At 45.4% G+C, this 25,002-nt stretch overlaps 1 protein-coding gene and 1 pseudogene across 4 annotated transcripts; both read left to right on the plus strand.

Moving 5' to 3' along the window:
* Window positions 1–30: 30 nt before the first annotated feature.
* AFMID (arylformamidase) lies at window positions 31–23,742 on the plus strand. Of its 4 annotated transcripts, XM_040244734.1 has the most exons (11): window positions 31–133; window positions 1,936–2,026; window positions 13,748–13,852; window positions 13,934–13,982; window positions 15,422–15,507; window positions 15,603–15,675; window positions 15,863–15,960; window positions 16,256–16,334; window positions 16,443–16,584; window positions 16,801–16,905; window positions 22,584–23,742. In XM_040244734.1, the coding sequence occupies exons 1-11, from the start codon at window positions 74–76 to the stop codon at window positions 22,614–22,616; spliced, it is 921 nt and encodes a 306-aa protein (XP_040100668.1). In that variant the 5' UTR covers window positions 31–73; the 3' UTR covers window positions 22,617–23,742. The 4 variants fall into 4 exon arrangements, 3 of the variants coding, with proteins under 3 accessions (XP_040100668.1, XP_040100669.1, XP_040100670.1); XR_005721752.1 differs by lacking the exon at window positions 22,584–23,742 and having other exon boundaries at window positions 15,603–16,051; window positions 16,801–16,882; XM_040244735.1 differs by lacking the exons at window positions 16,443–16,584; window positions 22,584–23,742 and having other exon boundaries at window positions 16,801–16,904.
* Window positions 9,618–11,485, plus strand: LOC120866826 (annotated as a pseudogene).
* Window positions 23,743–25,002: the final 1,260 nt, after the last annotated feature.

The raw sequence follows: 25,002 nt of genomic DNA on the forward strand, positions 1-25,002 counted from the left end.
GTCGGAGCCCTGCCCACCTGTTATAAAAAGGCGGGGGGGCGCGCGCGTGCGCGTCTGGTGGTACAAAGTGGGGATGGACGTCTCCAGTGGAAATCGCAGGCACGAGGCTCCCTGGAAGAGGATGTCTAAAGAGGTAGGAGAATCACAGGGAGAGAGGCTGGGGCTGAGGAGTGTAGCTCAGACATTACATGAGAATTGAGAGAAAAGTTTAGAATCATTCCTGTGGGGGCTGTTGGTACTGTGTAGCAGGTCCCCAAAGCTTTAGCACTGTGATTTATTTTACTTTTCTCCACAGACAGGCTTTTGCTAGCCTGATTTTAAGGGTAGAATATGGAAGCCCTGGCTATGTTAATATTTATAAACCCAGAGGAGGTTGGGGCCGAAGTTCCTAACCTTAATCTGAGGTTATGCAATGTGCAGAGAATGTGCCAGACCTGAAGGAAGCAGAAAGGCTGGTATTCCTGCAGGATGGTCGTGAGGGTTAGAAACCCCATGTGTGGGGCGCAGTTCTTGAGGTGCTCCCTACTGTGTTCCCCCTTTGCCTGGCACGGAAATAAAGCCACTCTTTCTCTCTCTTCCATTAGAAAAGAAAGAAACCACATATACAAAGCAATCCTTATGATTATCATTCAATTATAATTTCCTGACTAGTTTTCCCGCATTTTAAGCAGCAGTTCTTTCTCAGATCATGGACACGTCTAAGAATGTGATGACAGTTATGGATACTGCCCCCAAGAAATTCCATCCTCTATGTGTGTGCGTGTGTGTCTCTCCGTCTCTCTCTTGTCTTTCTCTTTCTCACACAAACCCCTACAATATGAGAGCACACTCAGAACCCATTGCATTACCATTCTTATAAGTAAATAATAGCAATAAAGATGACGATAGCAATCATAGAGTGTGCCAGGTATGGCTGCAAACATCCTATGGGCACAGATGGTACAGATCGAAACACCACTGGCCAAGAGCCCTGTTCAGTGGGACAGGGAGGAAACCCACATGCCTTATAGCTTTCAGCCTCACCAGGTGTACAGCCTAACCGGGCTGAAAGCTACAGGATATGTACATGAAGTGAAGTACTATTGTTTTGCTCATTATACAGATGACAGAACTGACTGTAAGAAAGTTGCCCAGGGTAGAAGAGCCTGCAAGTGTTGGAGTTTGGATGGCACTCAGCACATCTGACTATAGAGCCTAAGACCTTTCCATGAGGCCACCCTGTCTTCAAATTTCCCTGTCCAGCCTTTGCCCATTTTTTGTTTTGTGGTTGTTGTTGTGTGTCTGAGTGCTTTCTCCAAAACCTTGTTCCTTATTACTTTCTGATTAAGTCTGAACATCTTAGCTTGACATCCAAGACCCTCCACCTTCCAGCCCCCCTTCCTCTGTGTTTCAGCAATTGAGGCTGGTCAACATTTCCAATCATCTGACCTTTGATTCCTTTCTCTTCACCTCTGGGCCACTGATTGTGCTGTGACCTTTGGTCAGATTTGTGTCCTGTCAGGGAAGATCAGCTTCACGTCACTTTCTCTGCAGCGACCACCCCAGCAATCTGGCTTCCTGTGATCTTAGCTGCTGTAGAAGTGGTGCCCATGGCGGCATTCACTGGGACACCTTAATGGGTCCTCATTTCCCTCTAAGGCTGTTCCTCTGGTTAAAAGCAAGGCCACTGCCCTCACTGCAAGTGTCTGACAGCACTTGCAATCTTGTTTCTGTTGTATCTGAAACACCTAGTTAATTAGTGGGGGGCGGGGGAGTGGGGCCTGGGTTGCCAGGCTGGAGGCTGGAGGAGCTTGAAAGAAGCTGAGGGCATCTATGAGAGATATCAGGGAAGGGGCCACCCCAGGCAGAGAGGAGCATCCAGGCACGTGGAGGGGCGGGGGCAGGGTCTGCATGGAGGTCAGAGGTCTTACGGAACCTTGTGTCTGTGTCCCGCAGGAGCTGGATAACCAGTACTCCCCCAGCAGATGGGTTGTCCGACTGGGAGCAGAGGAGGCCATGAGGACCTATTCACAGATAGGAAACGAAGGTACTGGGGGACCTCTCTGTGGCCACTTTGGGTGGACTTTAGCATGTGGCAGTGGGTATCAAGATGCTGGGGCAGGGAGGAGGAGCCTCATAGCCCCAGCCTCTCCAGACAGTTCCCAAAGTCCAGGCATCTCATCTGCTTGGGGAGCCCTGGCTGCAGGACTGCCAGGGGGAGGGAGGCTCAGAGACTGTGCTCCACATCCCTGCCTGATCAGCCAACCAGCCAGCTATGCCCAGGCCTTAAGGCTACAGTGGCCCAGGGAAGTAGTGAAAAAAGGAAGGTCTCCCACTCAGCTGCTGAAAGTGGAATGTTGTTGCTATTTTCCAAATCCAAGAAGCTTTTTTTTTTTTTTTTTTTTTTTAATGAAATCAGGGCTTGGGACTCTGTAAGCTAGTGAAGTCTCAAGGTTGATTCCCACCCCAGTCCTGGGTCTCCAGAGTGTGTGCTGCCACCTTTTCAGCTGGGTCGAGCAGGCAGGTTCCACAGGGAATGTGTGGGTGAGGAAGCAGCCAGCCTCTCCTGCAAGTCAGAAAGTTGGAGGTTGGCAAATGCACTTTGTTCCAGCAGGCCAGATGGAGCTCCCGGGATTGATGTTCTCTACACTGAGATAACCCAGCTGGAGGGATAGGCTAGTGGGGGTTTATTCCAGCACATTTCAGCACCTTCCCTCTCCTGATAAAGCTGGAGCTGTGTCCTGGGCTCTTCAGAGTTCCCTACCATGCCTAGCTCTGCACCAAATATGTCTCTATAGACTCAGTATTTATTTGAGTGCGCAGTGACACCTATCTGAGCAGGTAGCAAACCTGTTTGTCTACCATGATTGTCTTGAGGGAACAAAAGAGCTGACCCTTTAGAGAAAGGGCGTCTCTCATAAGAAGCAAGGGCGAAGAAGAGACTCTGAGACTCCAAAGTAAGCCCTCGGAGACTGTGTTTAGCCATCCCTCCTGAGAAGCCCTGTGGACAGCTTGACATTCACATCCCACCTCCCTTCCTGTTTTCGATGCTCCAGCTGGCCTAGAGGTGCCGCCAGTGCATCTGCCCCATTGCATTGGTGAAGAAGGTGAGTGTAATGATGGGGCATTCAGGCCAGGGGAGTGAGAAGAGCCATGCATGCAAGGGGTGGAGCCTGTTGCTGTTGGAAATGTTGACATTTTGTTCATCATCAACTTCTTTGGCATAAATTTTGATTTTAAAAAATACTGCGTTTACATATTATCTGTCTTTGTATTGGTCAGCTCAGGTTGCATAACAAAATGCCACGGGCTGGGTGGCTTAAACTATAGGAATCTCTTTCTCCCAGTGCTGGAGGCTGAGAAGTCCAAGGTCAAGGTGCCAGCTCATTTGGTCCCCTGGTGAGGGTCTCTTCTTGGCTTGCAGATAGACCTCTTCCCCCTGCATCCTCACATGGCAGAAAGAAGAGAAGGAAATGCTCACCTTTCTTCTTATAAGGCCACTAATCCCACCACAAGGGCTCCATCCTCATGACCTCAGCTACACCTGATTTCCTCCCAAAGGCCCCACCGCATTGTTGTCGTTGTTCAGTCGCTTACTCTTTGGGACTGTAGCCCACCAGGCTCCTCTATCCGTGGGATTTCCCAGGCAAGAATACTGGAGTGGGTTGCCATGCCCTCCTCCAGGGGATCTTCCCAACCCAGGGATGGAACCCAGGTCTCCCACATTGCAGGTGGGAAGCCCATCTGCTACCCTAGTCCCTCCTAAATCCACCTAGTCATTAGGCTGGCCATCTAAGTTTGCAAATTGTCATTATGCAGAGGAAAACAAAAAATCCCCATAGCTTTATGACAAAAAATGGCTTTGCAACTTGTAGCTGGATGGGTATTGAAATTAGGGTCCTGCCCTCCCATAGATTATCTTGCTGATAATACGTTTCAAAGAGATAGCTCCCAAGGACTCCCCTGGCAGTCTGATGGTTAAGACTTCATCCTCCAATTCAGGGGGTGCATGTTTGATCCCTGGTCAGGGAGCCCACATGTCTCACAGTCAAAAAACAGTACTGTAAAAAAATTCAATAAAAAACTTTAAAAATGGTCCACATCAATAAAAACCCAAAGAGCTCCCAGGTCTTTGAGAAAAACATTCCTGAGTTGGAAAACTGGCAAGAGACTCATTTAGCTTTAAAAAATATTTACATGCATTCCCAAAGGGGTAGAGACAGGATTTATGATGATGTCTCCTAAAAATAAATTCTCCAAGAAAAGGGAGGGAGGTAAACTCTCTTTTCCTTTTTTGCACCAGAAAGAAGGACATTGTTTTTCTTTTGATCTACTCCATCCTAACATCTTCCACCAGTAACTTGGCAGTGGGCACTGTTCTCTTCCAATGAGTAGTGGGTGATGTTTGTTCTCCCTTGGCCTCTCCCAGGTTAGGTGAACACAGGCAGAGGGAAGTTGGAAGAACTGTGTCCTCTACCAGTAGCTATTAAATTTGTTTAATAAGACTCTCAGTAAAAATGTTTTAGAAGCCTTGGCGACTGAAAGAGATTAATGACATTGGGAGATGCAGAACAGCAGGGTTTATTCAGCACCGGTGCGGGCTCAGCAGAGTCGCCTCCAGGGTCTGAGCGCCCGGGCTTTGTTCTGGATATCTTTTATATGACGTGGGCTTCCGGGTCCTAGTGACTTTCCAGCCTATGCAGTTTGGTTGAAGCGGTAAGCAGGCCGGTTCACAGAAGCAGAGGTAGTGAGCATCAATAAGCAGGCCACTTTACAGAAGTGGAAGCAGTGAGCATAGCAGTAAATTTCAGTTCAGTTCAATTCAGTCGCTCAGTCTCGTCGGCTCTTTGCAACCCCATGGACTGCAGCACGCCAGGCCTCCCTGTCCGTCACCAACTCCTGGAGTTCACTCAAACTAAGGTCCGTCGAGTCGGTGTTGCCATCCAGCCATCTCATCCTCTGTCGTCCCCTTCTCCTCCTACCCCCAGTCCTTCCCAGCATCAGAGTCTTTTCCAATGAGTCAACTCTTCACATCAGGTGGCCAAAGTATTGGAGTTTCAGCTTCAGCATCAGTCCTTCCAAAGAACAGCCAGGACTGATCTCCTTTAGAATGGACTGATTGGATCTCCTTGCAGTCCAAGGGACTCTCAAGAGTCTTCTCCAACACCACAGTTCAAAAGCATCAGTTCTTTGGTGCTCAGCTTTCTTCACAGTCCAACTCTCACATCCATACATGACCACAGGAAAAACCATAGCCTTGACTAGACGGACCTTTGTTGGCAAAGTAATGTCTCTGCTTTTGAATATACTATCTAGGTTGATCATAACTTTCCTTCCAAGACTGAGTAAGCGTCTTTTAATTTCATGGCTGCAGTCACCATCTGCAGTGATTTTGGAGCCCAGAAAAATAAAGTCAGCCACTGTTTCCACTGTTTCCTCATCTGTTTCCCATGAAGTGATGGGACCAGATGCCATGATCTTCGTTTTCTGAATGTTGAGCTTTAAGCCAACTTTTTCACTCTCTTTCTCTTTCATCAGGAGGCTTTTTAGTTCCTCTTCACTTTCTGCCATAAGGGTGGTGTCATCTGCATATCTGAGGTTATTGATATTTCTCCCGGCAATCTTGATTCCAGCTTGTGCTTCTTCCAGCCGCACGTTTCTCATTGTACAAGAAACTAATCTCAAAAATACATTGTACAAGGAACTAAATAAGGTGTGTGTGTAACCGGGCTGGGGGCACATTTCCAAACTCCCTGTCCCTCAAGCCACGCCTCGCCCTAGGAGAGCCAATCACCAGCGGTGTGGGTGGGGCCTCGTGATTGACAGCTTCCTCGAGGGATCCTCCTGCCTTTTAAGGCTGAGTTGGCTCTTTTTCCTTTCCACCAGATAAACCCAAAGGAAAAAGACAAAGGCACACAAAATACAGGCCCACTTTTGTTTAACTGTGATAGGATACACATAACTTAAAATGTACCATTTTAACCATTTTACCGTGTACAAGTCAGCAGTATTCAGTATTCAAGTTGTTGTACCACCATTTCCTCTGGTTCCAAAGCATTTTTCATCACTCTGAAAGGACACTTCCCTAACCCGTTAGGCAGGCCCTGGCAACAAATGACTGCTTTCTATCTCTGTGGATTTTTCTATTCTGGATGTTTCCTATAAATGGAATCCTACAAGATTTGATCTTTTGTGTCTGGCCGCTTTCGCTTAGCACAAGGTTTTGGAGGTCCGTCCTTGTTATAGCCTGCCCAGGCTTCATTCCTATTTATGGACGAATAATTTTCCGTCGTGTGGATGGACCACGTTTTGTTTATCCGTTCATCCGCTGATGGACATTTGGGCTATTTCCCACTTCTGGCGATTGTGAAAAGTGCGGCTATGAGCATTCATGTACAAGTTGTTTGAAAGCCCAAATTTCTTAGCCCTAATTTCAATAGAAACAGCCATTCTGCCAAACTGCATATATTAATATATAAATGTTTGCAGACAGCTTTTTACTTAGTTCGTCATGGACCCGTAGCAAACACTATGAGGCACCCAGTGTTCACAGACCACATTGTAATAGCCCCGCCCTGCACTGAGGCTGGCCATTTTTAGGCAACAATTGTTTTCTGATTACAAAAGGAGCATTTGCTTACTGAAAAGGATTTTGGAAAATAAAACCATCAATAATTCTGCCACCCATTGTTCACATTGTAATGTGGTTTCTTCTAGTCTCTTTTTATTTTCTCCTGGAAGAAAGTGTTCTGTATTAATAGTGTGCAATCCTGGTTTGTTGTGGGGTTTTTTTTTTTTTTTTTTTTGGCTGAGCTGCATGGCTTGCAGGATCTTAGTTACCTGACCAAGAATTAAACTCAGGGCCATGGCGGTGAAATCTACAAGTCCTAACCAATGGACCACAAGGTAGCTCCCTGCAATTTTTTTTTTTTTTTTGATAGTAGGAACAGTGTTAAAAATTCTTTCTAGAAGAGATAGAAAATACTATGTGTAAAATAGATAAGAAACAAGGATATATTGTTGTACAGCAGAGGGAAATTTAGCCGTTATTTTGTAATAACTTTAAATGGACTATAATCTATGAAATGTGGAATCACTGTGTCCTACACCTGAAACTAATGTAATGCAATGTCAACAGTAGTTCAGTTTAAAAATTCTAACCCCAAATAATTGAAAATAAGTACTCAAATACATGTACACACATGTTCATAGCAGCATTATTCACAATTGCCAAAAGGTAGGAAAAGTCCAAATTCATCCACAGATGAAAGGATAAACAAAGTGTGATATGTCCACGCAATGGAATTATTTTGGGCACAGTAAAGGAATGAACTACTGATCCATTCTAGAACATGATGGACCCTGAAACACAGTGCTCACTGAAAGAAGCCAGGCACAAAAGATCACATTTATATGTATGATTATTATTTACATGTACGATTCCATTTATGCAAAGCATCCAGAACAGGGTAATCTGTACAGACGCAAAGCTGTGATTACAGGGGCTGCTTAATGGGTATTCTTCTGAGATGAAAAAAAAAATGTTTTGTTGTTGTTTAGTTGCTAAGTCATGTCTGACTCTTTGCAACCCCGTGGACTGTAGTCCACCAGACTCCTCTGTCCGTAGGATTTCTCAGGCAAGAATACTGGAGACGGTTGCCATTTTCTTCTCCAGGGAATCTCCTGGACCCAGGGATTGAGCTTGCATCTCCTGCATTGGCAGGCAGATTCTTTTACCACTGAGCCACCAGGGAACCCCTGAAAAAAAAATGTTTAGGAACTAGATAGAGGTGATGGTTGCAAAACATTGTGAATGTGCTAAGTGCCACTGAATCGTTCACTTTTTTCTTTTTAATAACACCGTCAATTTTGACTTGTTCACTTTAAAATGGTTGGGACTTCTTTGGCAGTCCAGTGGTTAAGATCACAGGCTTCCACTGCAGGGGCCTCAGTTTGATCCCTGGTTGAGGAACTAAGATCCCACATGTGGAGAATCAGAAGGAAAGTTGCATTTTCTCTGACTTTGAACTAAACATGACTGAACCCCAGAAACCCCCCTACCCCACAACCTCCCAGAGCTTCTCCAGCTTGTCCACTGGTCCTGCCAGATATTCCCTCCCTATTTGTGTTCACAGACAGACTTCAAAATCCTGTATTTGACTATTCATCCCTCCCTCCCACGCACCCCAGCCCCCAGAAGCCACTGATCTTTTCACTGTTTCCATTGTTTTACTTCTCCCAGAATAGTTGGAATCACACAGTGTGTAGTCTTTTCAGATCTGGCTCATTTTTATAGAACATGTTGCTACCTGACATTTATAACTGCTTGTCCCCCTCTTTAAGGAGTAAGCCACACATGCTTGGGATATTTTTTTTCCTATTTTATCACTGCAAAATTCCAAAATGGACACAAGATCGCTGCTTATATAAATATTTGTTTTCTAAGTGAATTAAAAGACTGAGAGGAAATAGTTCTGAAGCTAGATGAGGGGACTTCCCTGATGGTCGTGTGGTTAAGGCGCCATGCTTCCAACGCAGGGGGCACAGGTTCAATCCCTGGTCAGGAAACTAAGATCTCACATACTGTGTGATCAGGCCAAAAAAAAAAAAGGGTGTACAGAAAATAAATAAATAAAAATAGAGCATAACTTAAAAAAAAAAAAAAGAAGGCTGGTGGACCCTAACCGCTTCTTAAATTGCTCCCACAGCACCTGATAAACCCTTGATCTTCAGCTTTCTGACACCATCTGATGGGTCTCCCCGCCCCATGCCTGCATTAGTCTCTAGGGATTCTGGCCCCTGCCTCTCCTAATTGCTCTCACACGGTGCTCAGTTGGGTCCGGAGACCTGCAGTTTCTCTCCGTCCGAGCTGTGACACTTTGGACTGTGAGCAATAGAAAATGAATTTTTGCTTTCTCAAAAAAGGAAGTTTGTAATTGGGCTTATCCTGGAGCGTCTTGTTGAAGCCCCGCTGTGTCCCGGCCTGTAGATGCAGCGCCTGGAGGGCTGGCAGTATTCAGGCCCTGGGGGGAGACAGTGAGTCACCCTAGTCTCTGTCCCTGCACCCAGCTGCCTGCCATCAGCCCATCACGCCACCTCCTGGAGAGAGGCAGTTTCTCTCTGTCAGGCTCAGTTGGGTTTTTTAATATCAGAGGGAGACTTTTTTTAATGCGTGACAACGAATCTTGACAGCTGCTTGGTTTTAATTGCTCTTCAACTTAGAGCATACGTTTCATTATCTTTTTCTTCGTTTTGGCACAACATAAATCTGCTGGGTCCATGTGTACTTCCAGAACTCTTGTGTTAATTAAATTGCTCCCCTTTGCTGACCCTGCGGTATGAGTAGCTTGTCCAGAACAAACACCTTCATACCTGGAGGGAAGGTGGTTGGCAGACCTCTCAGGGAAGGTGAGCAGGGGAGCTCTGGGGCTTTGGGGAGGGAGTGTGGGGCTGTCATGGACTGAAAAATTCATGTGTTGAAGGGACTTCCCTGGAGGTCCAGTGGTTAAGACTCCAAGCTTCCACTGAAGGGGCATGGGTTTGACTCCTGGTTGGGGAACTAAGATATGCTGCACAGCTCAGCCGAAGAAAAGAAAAGGAGAAAAAACTGTCTTCCATTAGAATAATTACTTGGACTTCCCTGGTGGTCCAATGGTTAAGAATCTGCCTTCCAATACAGGCAACGCAGGTTCGCTCCCTGGTTGGAGAACTAAGGTCCCATGTGCCGAGGAGCAACTAAGCCTGAGTGCTGCAGCTGAGACCTGATGCAGCCAAATAAATATTTAAAAAATAATTATTATTATTATTAAAAAACTCACACGTTGAAGTCCTAGCTCCTAGTGGGGCTGTGTTTAGAGAGGGGGGCCTCTAAGGAAGAAAAAAATTAAATGAGGTCGGAAGGATGGAGTCCTGATCCAGTAGGATTGTTTGAAGAGACACAGAGGGTTCGTCTCCCTAGAGAAAGGGAGAGCTGCTCCCAAACCCAAAGAGGCCACGGGAGCCCCCAGCCATCCCAGGGAGGACCCTCACCAGACACCTCCCCTGCCGGCACCTTGATCCTCCCTTCCAGGGTCCAGAACTTCGAGAAATAAATGTCTTGTTGTCGAAGCCCCTGGGTGTATGTATGACATTTTGTTAGGGCAGCCCCAGCAACTGACAGGAACCTCAGATCAATGGGATGTGATGCAAGTTATACTTGGCTCACACCTGCAGGGCTGCAGGGAGCCCTGGTGAAAACGGGGGAGAAGGGAGGGGGATCCAGGGTGGTCTCAGTGGGGGCAGGGAGAAAATTCAGGATTCAGGATAAACAGAGAGGGAACCAAGAGACTTTCCTGATGATCTGGTGAGGTTTGCTTTGGCCTAAAAACTGGCATGACCGGTTAAATAAATTAATGTGCAGCCATAGGACCGAATAGCAAGTTACCTATTTATTAAAAAAGAAAGAAAAGAATGAGGAAGCTGTCTATGTACTGATTAGGAAAGCTCTCCAAGAAATATTAAGTGAAACAGGGAGAAATGCATTTCATACGCTGCCATTTGGATTTAGAAGAGAGAGATTCCATATCCATATTAATAGTGACAGTCACCTTGTCAGGGGTATTTCATGGAAATGGCTGTTGTATATTTTTATAATTGGATTGTTTCTTCAAAAGAGAAAGTAATGGCATCTCACTTAATGCTCAGATAGCTCATAACTTTCACAGGTACCTCCCCGTCTAATTTTCAACACAGTTTACAAAATATGGTGACATTCTTAAAAGACAGTTCAAGTTAGGGCTTCCCTGGTGGTCCAGTGATTAAGAATCCGCCTCGCTCTTTCCCTTCGGCACCCCATTTAAGACCCTAGTCTCACCATGGGTTGCCGCCCCACCCGGTGTGACTGGTATTGTCAGAACAAACTGAACCCAAAGTCTGACTTCTGCCAGGGTATCCCTGGTGCTAAGATCTGCATCTTTGACCTGGGGCAGAAGAAGGCAAAAGTGGATGGGTTCTCACTCTGTGCCCACATGGTGTCAGACGAGTGTGAGCAACTCTCCTCCAAAGCCCTGGAGGCTGCCCGGGTTTGTGCCAAGTCCATGGTGAAAACAGGGCAAAGATGGTTTTGACATCCAAGTGGGGCACCACCCCTTCCATGTCATCCACATCAACAAGATGTGTCCATCCTCCCCGAGCTGCAGAACAAGGAGCATGTGACTGAGGCCCTGCACAGGGCCAAGTTCAAGTTCCCTGGCCACCAGAAGTGGGAATTTGCCAAGTTTAATTTGGATAAATTTGAAAACATGGAAGCAGAGTAACAGTTCATGCCAGATGGCTGTGGGGTCAAAAACATCCCTGATCCTGTTCCCTTGGACAAATGGTGGGCCCTGCACTCATGAGAGGCTTGGCGCTGTCTCTTCTTTACTCATGTCCACCAATAAATCCTACTTTTGTGTCAAAGTAAACAAACAAAAAAAAGGACCCACCTTGCAATGCTGGGGACACCGGTTCGATCCCTGGTCCTGGAACATCCCACATGCCACGAAGCAACTAAGCCCAAGGACCAAAACTACTTAGGCCACACACCGAAACTGCTGAAGCTCTTGCGTCTAGAGCCTGTGGTCTGCAACAAGAGAAGCCATGACCCGTGTACCACAGTGAAGGATCTAGAGATCCCTGCCACATCTAGAGAAAGAAAGCCTGTGTGCAGCAATGAAGGCCCAGCACAGCCAAAAATAAAACAAATAAAAAATATTTTTGAAAAATACATTTCAAGTTATTATCATAAGTGTGATGCCAAATAAATAAAAATAAATATTTAAAAACATATCACTAAAAAGCAACATAATAAAAGGTTTATTGTCTTTGCTCTTATATTTAAAGCTGTAGTCCATCTGGAACTGATCTGATATGGTATGAGATAGGGATCAAAAAAGTTTTTTTCCCATTCAGTTGACCCAACACTGTGTATTGAAATATTTATTCATTGTATAACTTGTGGGATCTTAGTTCCAGACCAGGGATTGGACTCGAGCTGTCGGCAGTGAAAGCACAGAGTCCTAACCATTGGACTGCCGGGAATTCCCTACACAATTTTCTTTTAAGTGGTTTTGATGTAGCAGGTTCTGTTGTACAGAGGTGGGCAAAGCAAAGCCCTTGTTGTCACAGAGCTTATGGTCTAGTGAGGGTAACAGTAAATAAAAATATATGAAGGATGGATGAATGCTGAGGTCAAAAATAAAGGAGAGAAAGGGGCTTACCGTAATGTATTTGGCCAGTTTTCTGTTGTAGGTTCCTTGGGCTGTGTCTAAAATGTTTTAGTGTCATAAATAGCATTAGTGTGAGCGTCTTTAAAGCAAGTCTTTAAAATTATTTCTGATTACTTCCTTATAATAATGGATGGAAAAGGTTCTTATGCATCAAGGAATATGGTTTTCTTGGGCTTTGGTACATATTTCCAAGTTGCCCCACAGGAAGAACTTACCAGTTTACACTCCCCGGTACCCAAAGGTGGTGGGAGCTGAGCTGCCCGGGTTTCAGTGATGGAAATGGGGCCTTTGGGGGACATTGAAATTCCATGAACATAGAGAGTCCCTTCCTCTTCCTGAAAGTGGGGCCCAGCTGGCTGCTTGCCTCTCAAAAGCCAATAAAGAGGCCAGGTTGTTGGAAATGAAAATTTGCTTTATTTTGGATGCCAGCAACTCAGCAGGCGAGGGCGAGGCAGACACCTGTTCAAATGCTGACTTGCCCCCTGACAATCATGGGGCAAGAGTTTTTATAGACGGAGGGAGAAACAGCACAGTCAGCTCTGACAGTCATCTTGAAATTGGTCACCAGTGGTCTGACCAGCATCGTCTTGATTGTTTTAGGTACAATTAATCTTCAGTTCCACAATCGGTTTGTTTCCATTTCTCTGAGGCCAGTTCTCACAATTGTGGCAGATTGCATCGTGGCTATAGTCTGGTCATCCTGTGGTTAACTTTTTCCACATGGTGGGGGCTTTATCTATAAGACAGCTCACAGGATATGGCTCAGAATATAATCTATAGCCCTTGAGAAGGAACTAAAAGTCCTTGCATGTGTTTTATGACATTATTATTATTATTATTATTGGGTCTTCTCTGACTGTTTTCCTTCGTTTCTGCATTTTCTCACTTCTCTGATTAAACTTATTCTTTGGCTAATGTTCCACAGGCAAAAGGCAGGCAGATGACTTGGGGCACAAGGGCTATAGAGTCCTGCTCTGTTTCACTCCCGCCTCTATGCCTTCACCTTTGATATTTAATTTATTTACAGTCCCTTTCCTCCTTTCTCTCCACCCCAGTCCTAAGCCAATTTTCACATCACTCTGACCTCTGCCATCATGGCACTCAATTATATATTCATAGTGTTGTATTATCTGTTTCAAGTGATTTTATATCTTAGTTTCTAGAAGATTATTTTTTCAAGTACTTGGACAAGTTTATCCTTCCAGGAGCGTGTAGCCAAGGGTAGCACACATAAGAAACGTGTAATAGAGTCGAGGTAGAAATGGTGCCGGTCAACTGCCAGCTCACCAGAGACAGACATCAAAGATGGTGCTGCCTCCACTCAGATGGGGCAGTCTGATGTCTTTTTAACTACGCATCTGGGGGAATGCTTCAGATCCCAGGCCCAATTACCATATGGACTTGGGGAAGCACTGACCGCTGGAGCCAACTGGTCAACCCAAAGGGGCTTTTGGCAAAATAATAATAGAACGTGCTGCTGCCTGAGGTTGTACTGACAGTGACTTGTCCATTTCCGGAGACAGTCACCAAGAGGGCCCGGGCCACCAGGAGGAGCCTGCTCGATGTTCCCTACGGAGCCGGCGAAGGAGAGAAATTGGACATCTACCTTCCCGAGGCAGTATCTGAAGGTAACTGGGGGCTGGTGCTTGCCCTTGGATCTCAGCTGGGAGCCCTGTCTTGGCCCACACACCCTTTGTTTTTTCCTACAGCTATGCCTTTCCTGGTGTTTTTTCACGGAGGATACTGGCAGAGCGGAAGGTGAGTCAGGGAACGTGGATGAATGGGGAAAAGAGGAGATTCGTCTTTGCCTGGCCTCTTCCTTTCTTGGGACTGCTGCAACAACTTACTACAAACGTGGGGGCTTCCTGGGACAGAAATGTCTTCTCTCACAGTTTTGGAGGCCAGAAGTCTGAAATCAAGGTGTGGGCAGGGCTGCGCTCCCTCCAAAGGCTCCAGCTTCTGGGGGCTCCAGGCTTTTCTCACCTTGTGGCTGCGTCACTTCAAACTGAGTTTTCACCTTCACAGGGTCTTTGTGTGTCTGCATCTCCATCCTTCCTCTCATTTCTATTACAACATCACCAGTTACTGGGTTTAGGGCCCATCTTAAATCCAGGATGATCCCATCTCAAGATTCTTAAGTATGTCTGCATAGCGTGTGCTCAATCGCTTCAGTCATGTCTGACTCTTTGTGACCCTGTGGACTGTAGCCCACCAGGCTCCTCTGTTCATGGGGTTCTCCAGGCAAGAATACTGGAGTGGGATGCCATGCCCTTCCCCAGGGGGTCTTCCTGACTCAGGGATTGAACCCACATCTCCTGAGTCTCCTTCATTGCAGGTGGAGTCTTTACCCACTGAACCACCTGGGAAGCCCATATCTGCATAGACCCTATTGCAAATAAGGTCACAATTATAGGTACCAGGGTTTAGGATTTGGACATGTCTTTTGAGGAAGGACACTGTTGAACCCACTATATTCAGTGAAAAGCATGTTCAGTCTACTCTCCAATCATGGAAAACCACAGTGACTAACCTTCCCATTTTGCTCAGAACTGAGTGGTTTCCCAGGGGTTGGGGCCTTTAGCAGTAAAAAAAAAGAGAGAGTCCCAGGCAAACTGGGATTGGCCCCAGTGCGTACCCTAAGATAGGCAGAGGGGTATTTGAGACTTTCACGGACACTGTGGTTCCCTAGGATCATACTAAGGAGTTGCTTATTATAGGATCTGCTGCTAAGTCACTTCAGTCGTGTCCGACTGTGTGTGACCCCATAGACGGCAGCCCACCAGGCTCCCCCGTCCCTGGGATTCTCCAGGCAAGAGCACTGGCGTGCGTTGCCATTTCTTTCTCCAGTTATAGGATCTACTGCCCTTCAACCACAGCATTTTAATGCTCCATTTATTGTATTTTTACCCTTTGCTTTGTGAAGCTCCCTGCATGTCTGATCTCCTTCAATTCTCAAAAACAGCCTCCGAAGAGAAAGAACATAATTATCCCGATTTTACAGAGGAAGAAACCGGGCTTAGAGGTTAAATATAGTCTCTAGGGCGCCACAGCTAGCATGTGATGTGGTAAGGACAGAGCCTCACTTCTTCGCTTACCACCCTGGGTCAGAGAGGGGCAGGGCTCTGAGTGGACCAGACACTGAAGCAGTCTAGTGGCCAAGTGGCCTCCAGTTGTTATGTCTTTGTCTCCTTCTGCAGTAAAGACACATCAGCCTTCATGGTCAACCCACTGACAGCACAGGGAGTGGCCGTGGTGATAGTGGCTTATGACATTGCCCCCAGAGGTAATGAGGGTGGTCTTGCAGGTACAAGGGCCATTGGGATTTGGAGGGGAGAGAGCCCCTGATGGAGCCTGACACAGCTCCTGCCTTCTGCACAGGCACCCTGGACCAGATGGTAGACCAGGTGACCCAGAGCATCGTGTTTGTCCAGAAGCAGTATCCAGGCAACCAGTGGGTATCACTGCAAATTTTCCTTTTGTCAGACTGGGTGGGAAGACAGTGGATTCACCTCCTTGGATGCAGCCCAGCCATCCCCTCTGGCTTTGAGCAGAAGGCAAATGGGGACCCCTTGATATACTGCCCTGTTGCTTTGATTACACTGAAGGCAAACCCTGCTCTCTGCTCTGACCCACTGAAGGGGAATTTACCTGTGTGGACACTCTGCTGGGGCCCACCTCGCTGCCATGATGCTCCTGGCCAACTGGACCAAGCATGGAGTCACACCCAACCTCAAAGGTTTCCACGGGGAATGAGTCTGACTAGGCAGCCTTCACCCTGCCTTGATGGGCCTGAGGGTCTATACCAGTTGCTTGAAATCTCAACAGCTGTGAGCAGCTTGACCTGGGGGCTTTGGGCCCAGGGAGCAGGGCCTGCTTTGCTTCTTCTCTGCCCCTTCCCTTGTCTTGCCCCTCTGGCCCTGAAGGCAGGCTGGCCCCATCTTGCCCCATCCAGTGCTTACAAGAGGCCCAGTCTGGGTGGGGCCTTGGCCCCACCTGCAGCCTGGCTCAGTGACTGTTCTTTACCTTCACAGGCTTCTTCCTGCTGAGTGGGGTCTACGACCTGGAGCCCATCATGCACACCTCTGAGAATGCCCCCCTCCTCCCAACCCTGTAAGTCCCTTGTCCCCTCATCCCCCTCAGCTGGCCTGCAGCCAGTGAGGAGGGACAGGGCTGCAGCAAAGGCTTTCTCTGTTCTGACCACACCTACCTCCATACCAGGGAGGATGCTCAGAGAAACAGCCCGCTGTGGCACCTGGAGATGGCCCCCACCCAGCCCGGCTATCCAGCCTACCGCATCCTGGTGACTGTGGGCCAACACGACAGCCCTGAATTCCACCGACAGTCCAGGGAGTTTTATCAGGTACCCCAAGCACCCCTCTTTTGGCTCGAGGTTGAGGGTTGTCCAGTCTTATTATCTTCCTGTTTATTTCACCCAAATGGACCCTATGATCCCAGTCATTTTTTCAACAAATACTTAGTGAGCACCTGGTAAGCAGGTGCAAGAGCCCTTCTCCACCTTCACTGCCCTCCCCGCCAACGGGCCTCATGTTCCTCTTCCCTCATTTCTCTTACACAGACCTTGTGCCACGGAGGGTGGAAAGCCTCCTTTGAAGAGCTCCACGATATGGACCACTTTGAAATCCTTTGGAACCTAACCCAGGAGGACTACGTGCTCACCCAGGTAGGGTGCATCCCTTCACTGTGGACAGAATGTGTCTTGGCATAGCTCTTACATGTGAGGCAGAGTGGGCAGGCAGAGGGTACAGGGAGTCCCCTTGCTGGTTCTTTGGCATCCTGGCATCCAGGGGACCTGACAATAAGGATGGAGGGCCACTCTTGCTTCCTGAACTTCACCTCCCTCTGAAACAGCCCCAGGTGATCTGCAGAGGCTGGTCCTGAGCACACCAATGGGATCTTCATGGGGCCAGGCAAGTATGAGAAGTATTAGCCTGCTCATGTGTAAGCACAGACACAACGCCAGCTCCATGGGGATAGGTTGGATGGATTTGACCACATGAATGTTTAGTACAAATTTAATGTGGTGAACCCTTTTAAAAGTGTAAGGATAATAATAAAAAAGTCTAAGGATAAAAAGGAACCCTTCTACACTGTTGATGGAATGTAAATTGGTGCAGCCACTATGGAGAACCACATGGAGTTTCCTTAAAAAACTAAAATTAGAGTTACCATATGATCCAGCAATGCAACAATTCCCCTCCTGATTTATGTCCAGGACTGGAATTTTTGTTTTGTCCAGAAAAGTCAAAACTCTAATTTGAAAAGATATATTCATCCCAATGTTCATAGCAGCACTATTTATAATTGCTTAAGTGTCCACTCATAGATGAATGGATAAAGAAGATGTGTTTTATACAAAAACACACAAACACTGGAATTTTACTCAGCCATAAAAAGAATGATATAATGCCTTTTGCAGCAATATAAATGGACCCAGAGATTATTATACTAAGTGAGGTCAAAGACACATATCATATGATTTCACTTATATGTGGAATCTTAAAAAAGAATACAGGTGAATTTATTTACAAGACCAAAATAACTCACAGACAAGAAAGCAAACTTACAGTTACCAAAAGGGAAGGAGGGGGATAAATTAGGGATTTGGAATTAACAGACATGTAAAATAAACAGCAAGGACCTACTACTGTGTAGCAGAGGGAACTATATTCAGTATTTTGTAATAATCTATAATGGAAAAGAACTTGAAAAAGAGTATATATATATATATAACTTAATCACTTTGCTATATACCTGAAACATTGTAAATCACCTACACGTCAATTTTAAAAATTATTTTAAAAAGTCAAAGGATAGATTGGGGAAAATATTTTCCATGCCAGAAAATATACAGTTACTACTTTCTCTTTTCCTTTTCTCAGAAAGTGGGTACCTGCTTAGCTTTACTTTTTTAATATTTACTTTTTCCCTCCAGTTTTATTGAGTTGTATACAGAGCTGTATAAGTTTAAGGCTACAGCATAATGATTTGACTTACAAACATCATGAAATGAACCGTGATAGTTTTCATGAACATCTACCGTCTCATAGATACAAAAGAAAAGAAAAAGAAAAATTTTGCCTTGTAATGAGAATTCTTAGGATTTATTCTGTTAACAACTTGCATATATAACATACAGCAGTGTTAATTAAATTTATCACATTGTGCATCATAGCCCTAGTGCTTATTTATCTTATAATTTATCTTGTAACTGAAAGTTTGTACCTTTCACCACCTTCCTCCAATTCCCCCTCCCTCCAGCCCTGATTAGCTGCCACCACAATAGGACTTTTATAGCATTCAGATTTTTGGTTTTGTTTGGTTTTGTTTGGCTGCTTTGGGATCTTAGTTCCCCAACCAGTGATTGAACTCTGGCCCTCCAAAGTGAAAGTCCAGAGTCCTAACCACTGGAGTGCCAGAGAACTCCCTATAGCATTCAGTTTTAATTAACATAGTTAATATCTTTACCACACGAAGAGCACTTTCAAATCAGTTGCTGTTTAGTCGCCAAGTCATGTCCAGCTCTTTTGCAACCCCTTAAACTGTAGCCCACCAGGCTTCTCTGTCCATGGGATTTCCCAGGCAAAAATACTGAAGTGGGTGGCCATTTTCCTTCTCCAGGAGATCTTCCCTACCCAGGGATCGAATCCATGTCTCCTGCATTAGCAGGTGGATTCTTTACCACTGAGCCACCAGGGAAGTCCTTCAAATCAATAAAATGGTTCTTTTTCTTTTTTTAACTGAAATTAGGTGATTTGCAATAGTATGTGTAGCATAGTGATACAATATTTTTATATAGCTTATTTTCCATTGAAAGTTATAAAATATTGGCTGTATTCCATGCAGTGTACAATATAACCTTGTAGCTTATTTATTTTACATACTTCTTATTAAGTATAATAAGAGCAGGTCTTATTCCTCTTTAAGAACAGAAATAAATAGAAAAAAATGGACAAATAATTAGTGATAATTTAAAAATATAGACACAAGCTGGAATCAAGATTGCTGGGAGAAATATCAATAACCTCAGATATGCAGATGACACCACCCTTATGGCAGAAAGTGAAGAGGAGCTAAAAAGCCTCTTGATGAAAGTGAAAGAGGTGAGTGAAAAAGTTGGCTTAAAGCTCAACGTTTAGAAAACTAAGATCATGGCATCCGGTCCCATCACTTCATGGGAAATAGATGGGGAAACAGTGGAAACAGTGTCAGACTTTATTTTGGGGGGCTCCAAAATCACTGCAGATGGTGACTGCAGCCATGAAATTAAAAGACGCTTACTCCTTGGAAGAAAAGTTATGACCAACCTAGACAGTATATTCAAAAGCAGAGACATTACTTTGCCGACTAAGGTCCGTCTAGTCAAGGCTATGGTTTTTCCTGTGGTCATGTATGGATGTGAGAGTTGGATTGTGAAGAAGGCTGAGCGTCAAAGAATTGATGCTTTTGAACTGTGGTGTTGGAGAAGACTCTTGAGAGTCCCTTGGACTGCAAGGAGATCCAACCAGTCCATTCTGAAGGAGATCAACCCTGGGATTTCTTTGGAAGGAATGATGCTAAAGCTGAAGCTCCAGTACTTTGGCCACCTCATGCGAAGAGTTGACTCATCGGAAAAAACTCTGATGCTGGGAGAGATTGAGGGCAGGAGGAGAAGGGGACGACCGAGGATGAGATGGCTGGATGGCATCATGGACTCGATGGACGTGAGTCTGAGTGAACTCCGGGAGATGGTGATGGACAGGGAGGCCTGGCATGCTGCGATTCATGGGGTCGCAAAGAGTCGGACACGACTGAGTGACTGAACTGAACTGAACTGATCTGAGACATGGTAGAAGATTAAAATGTACTATTGATCATAGGGCTTCCCTTGTGGCTCAGCTGGTAAAGAATCCACCTGCAAAGCAGGAGACCTGGGTTCAATCCCTGGGTTGGAAATATCCCCTGGAGAAGGGAAAGGCTACCCACTCCAGTATTCTGGCCTGGAGAATTCCACGGACTGTATAGTCCATGGGGTTGCAAAGAGTCGGACACAACTGAGCGACTTTCACTTTCACTTCACATTGATCATAAAAATGTGACTGAAAACGAGTCCTCTCCCACCTCTCGATGGAAATGTTCTAGTATAATTATGTCCAGTGCTGATGAGAATGTGGTGAAGTAGGGGAGGCTTCCTTGGTCCTTCTGGTGGAAACACATGTCGACTTGATGTTTCTGGGGTACAGCTTGGCAAAATGGATGCAAGTCTGCTGACCCAGTAATTCTGATGCTTGGAATTTGTTTTCAGGGTAATCAGAGAAACACTGAAAGATAGTCTCTACAGCTTTATTAATGTTCAAAACTTGGAAACAACCTAAATATCTAATGAGGTTAAATTCTGATATAATCAGGTAATAGATTGAAGTTTGTGAAAACTTCTTAGGATGTGTTAAATTGATTCAAAAGTAAGAGCAAAAACACAAAAAATAACTAACCTAGCATCTCCCTAGTTTTATGACACTTACACAGCCAGACCCTTAGAGGCATGATGTATATGCATCTGAAAAAAACCATTTACCAGTGGTATCACAAGTGCTTTAAAAGAAAAATCCATTTCCATATTTTCTACCATGAACGTGTGTTACTTTTTAAAATCAGTTCAGTTCAGTTCAGTTCAGTCGCTCAGTCGTGTCCGACTCTTTGCGACCCCATAAATGGCAGCACGCCAGGCCTCCCTGTCCATCACCAACTCCTGGAGTTCACTCAGACTCATGTCCATCGAGTCCATGATGCCATCCAGCCATCTCATCCTTAGTCGTCCCCTTCTCCTCCTGCCCCCAATCTCTCCCAGCATCAGAGTCTTTTCCAATGAGTCAACTCTTCGCATGAGGTGGCCAAAGTACTGGAGCTTCAGCTTTAGCATCAGTCCTTCCAAAAAAATCCCAGGGCTGATCTCCTTCAGAATGGACTGGTTGGATCTCCTTGCAGTCCAAGGGACTCTCAAGAGTCTTCTCCAACACCACAGTTCAAACGCATCAATTCTTTGACACTCAGCCTTCTTCACAATCCAACTCTTACATCCATAACATGACCACAGGAAAAACCATAGCCTTGACTAGACGGACCTTAGTCGGCAAAGTAATGTCTCTGCTTTTGAATATACTGTCTAGGTTGGTCATAACTTTTCTTCCAAGGAGTAAGCGTCTTTTAATTTCATGGCTGCAGTCACCATCTGCAATGATTTTGGAGCCCCCCAAAATAAAGTCTGACACTGTTTCCACTGTTTCCCCATCTATTTCCCATGAAGTGATGGGACCGGATGCCATGATCTTTGTTTTCTGAATGTTGAGCTTTAAGGCAACTTTTTCACTCACCTCTTTCACTTTCATCGAGGCTTTTTAGTTCCTTAATTAATTTAATTTATTTATTTGGCCACGCTGTGTAGCATGTGGAATCTTAGTTCCCCAGCCAGTGATCGAACACCATGCTCCCTGCATTGGGAGCCTGGAGTCTGAGCCACTGGACCACCAGGGACACATCCCTTGTATTTATTTTTTAACTGAGGGAAAAAACAAGCATTCATAAATATGTACACATATGTGCTTGGTTGGGTCTGACCAGGGGATCTTCCAAACCCAGGGATCCAACAGGCATCGCCTGCATTGGCAGGCGGGTTCTTTAACACTGAGCCACCTTAGCCATAAATGACATCTGTTTTTAAAAAACCTAATAAATATTTTAGATTTGGGAAGCCATATGGTCTCTGACAAAACTACCCAACTCTTGCCGTTGCTACTCAAAAGCTGCCTCATGGGCTTCCCTGGTGGCTCAGTGGTAGGGAATCTGCCTGCCAAAGCAGGAGACATAGGAGATCCAGGTTGGATCCCTGGGTTGGAAAGATCCCCTGGAGGAGGAAATGCAACCCGCTCTAGTATTCTTGACTGGAGAATCCCATGGAGGAGCCTGGCGGGCTACAGTCCACCGGGTCGCAAAGAGTCAGACACAACTGAAGAGACTTAGCACACACATGCTCCAATAAAACTATTTATGGATGCAGAAAGATGAGTGTTATGTAACTTTTACATGTCACAAAAAATATCCTTGTTTCGATTCTTTTCCCCAACCGTTTAAAAACGTCAAGCCATTCTTATCTCATGGTTCATACAGAAACAGGCAGCAAGCCGGAGGGAAGTGTATGTTTGGTTCATGGAAACATTTCAAATGAGAGACGGAAAGGAGCTCATTTAAGTTACATTTCTGTGACCACAAAGGCAGCCTGTTTCTTTAATCAAATTCCTTCCCAAGAGATCCTCCCGAGAGCCTCTCCAACTCCAGAGCTATTGTATTTTTTCCTTCCTGCTGCAGATTATTTTGAAAACAATCTTCCAGGAGTCCTGATGACACCTGAACCCTGCCACCGCCAGCATGTATCCCGACTGGGAAGCTTCTCCGGGACTCCCACTGCTTCCCTCTCCCGCTGGCCTCAGCTCTACCCGAGCCCAGGAGCGCCTCTGTTGGTTCACTCTCCCCACCCCCACCGCCAGAATCCATTCTTCATGCTGCTCTGAACCTGAGTACAAATCTCCATGGCCCTCCTCCCGCCTGGATCAAGTGGGCTCCAGAGAAGGTCTGGCCCAGGTCCAAGCCGTGTGTGTCGCCCAGAGCCACCCCTCTAGCTGAGAAGGTGAAGCAGAAATGACAATTTGCAACCAACACGAAGAGAAAGAGCTCTCTAAACCAGTTTTTGTCCCTTTTTTTGTTTTTGTTTTGCCAAACCACACGGCATGTGGGATCTCAGTCCCCAGACCAGGGATTGAACCACAAAAGCCCCCGCACTGGGAGTGTGGAGTCTTAACCACTGGACTGCCCAGTGGTTAAGGGAAGTCCTTGTCCCTTTTTTTTTTTTGCTCCACTTTTTCATGTCTGCTCGGTCTTGGGCTCCACCTGACGTCTGGCTTCATCCCAGAAAGCCCTGGGATGTTAACTTTGGGACTAACACTTTGGCCAGATTAGCCCTGGTGGCTGAGTGGTAAAGAATCTGCCTGCCATTGCAGGAGACATGGGTTTGATCTCTGATCCAGGAAGATCCCACATGCTGTGGAAAAGCTAAGCCCGTGCACCACAGCCATCGAGCCTGTGCTCTGGAGCCCGGGAGCCACAGCTACAGAAGCCTGCCCAGCGTAGAGCCTGTGCTCCGCAAGAGAGACCACTGCAGCGAGAGGCCCTCATGCCACCGCTGGAGAGTCGCCCCGGCTTTCCACCACTAGAGAGAAGCCTGCACTGCCACGAAGACCCAGCAGAGCCAAAAATAAGTAAATAAATAAAATAGAAACCCAAATAAGCTACAAGGATTTGTTGTACAGCACAGGGAAAATAGCCAGTATAACAACTATATATGGAGTATAATGTTTAAAAATTGTAAGTCACTATGTTTGTATACATGAAAGTTAATGTATATAATATTGTAAATCAGCCATGCCTCAAGAAAATCTCAATAAATGGCTCAGATTAAAAAATATATACATATGTGTGTATATGAGTATGTTATGTGTGTGTGTGTTATAGAGAGAGAGAAAAGACAGTGAGAATGATAATACACATTGGCAAAATGTAAACAATATCTGAGTAAAGGGTACATGATTATTCCTTGTACTATGAGCTCAGTAGCTGTGGCTCCTGAGCATCCAGAGCTCAATGGCTGTGGCGCATGGGCTTAGCTTTTCCACAGCATGTGGGATTCCTGGATCAGGGATCAAACCCATGTCTCCTGCATTGGCAGGCAGATTCTTTACTACTCAGCCACCAGGGCTAATCTGGCCAAAGTGTTAGTCCCAAAGATAACATCCCAGGGCTTCACCAAAAAGTGGAATTTCCCTGGTGGTCCAGTGGCTCAGACTCCACACTCCCAGTGCAGGGGGCCCAGGTTCAATCCTTGGTCAGGGAACTAGATCCTAAAGACACAACTGAAAGATCCTACATGCCACAGCTAAGACCTGGCGCAACAAAATACATAAGTAAAATAAATATTTAAAAATTTAGTTGTTAAAAAATGGACCCCAGACATAGGAGGTCAAAGGCTCGAAATGGTAGAAGCTGGTTTTGATAAAATTTGATACAGCCAAAAGCTAATCCATGCATTTAAACTTTTGTTACAAAATCCTACAGAAATTGTTAATAGATGAAGTTTCGGTTGAGGAAGATGAAAGAAAATGTTCTGGAGATGGATGGTGGCGATGGTTGCATAGCAAAATGAACGTACTTAATGCCACTGAGCTGTACACTTAAAAATGGTTGAAATGGTGGCGATTGTTTTGTAATGAGTTAGAACATTAAATCAATATGTTGTGCAGCTGGAACAACGTACAGTTGTAGGTCAGTTATACTTCAATTTTAAAAAATGGCTAAAACTAAATTTTATATTATGTGTATTTTACCATATATAATTGTGTGTGTATATATGTATATAATAGAATGATAGAGGGAAAAAATGCAGATATTCTAAATTCTTCCACTTAATTATACGTCTTTCAGTTGGCATAGAAATGAAAAGTAACCAAAACCGAAAATGCTGAGATTTCTCTGTATATGCAATGTTATCACATATAGCAACTTTGCTATTTACATCTTATTCATGTTATATATGTTACTCTTATTGTGATAAAATTACAAGTAATAATTCAAAAAAAAAAAACCTTATAGAGGGGTGGGAGGGGGGTTCAGGATTGGGAACTCATGTATACCCGTGGCAGATTCATGTCAATGTATGGCAAAACCAATACAGTAT

The sequence above is a fragment of the Oryx dammah genome, unplaced genomic scaffold (genome assembly GCF_014754425.2).
Source record: "Oryx dammah isolate SB20612 unplaced genomic scaffold, SCBI_Odam_1.1 HiC_scaffold_8, whole genome shotgun sequence".
In the NCBI taxonomy this organism is placed as follows: Eukaryota; Metazoa; Chordata; class Mammalia; order Artiodactyla; family Bovidae; genus Oryx; species Oryx dammah.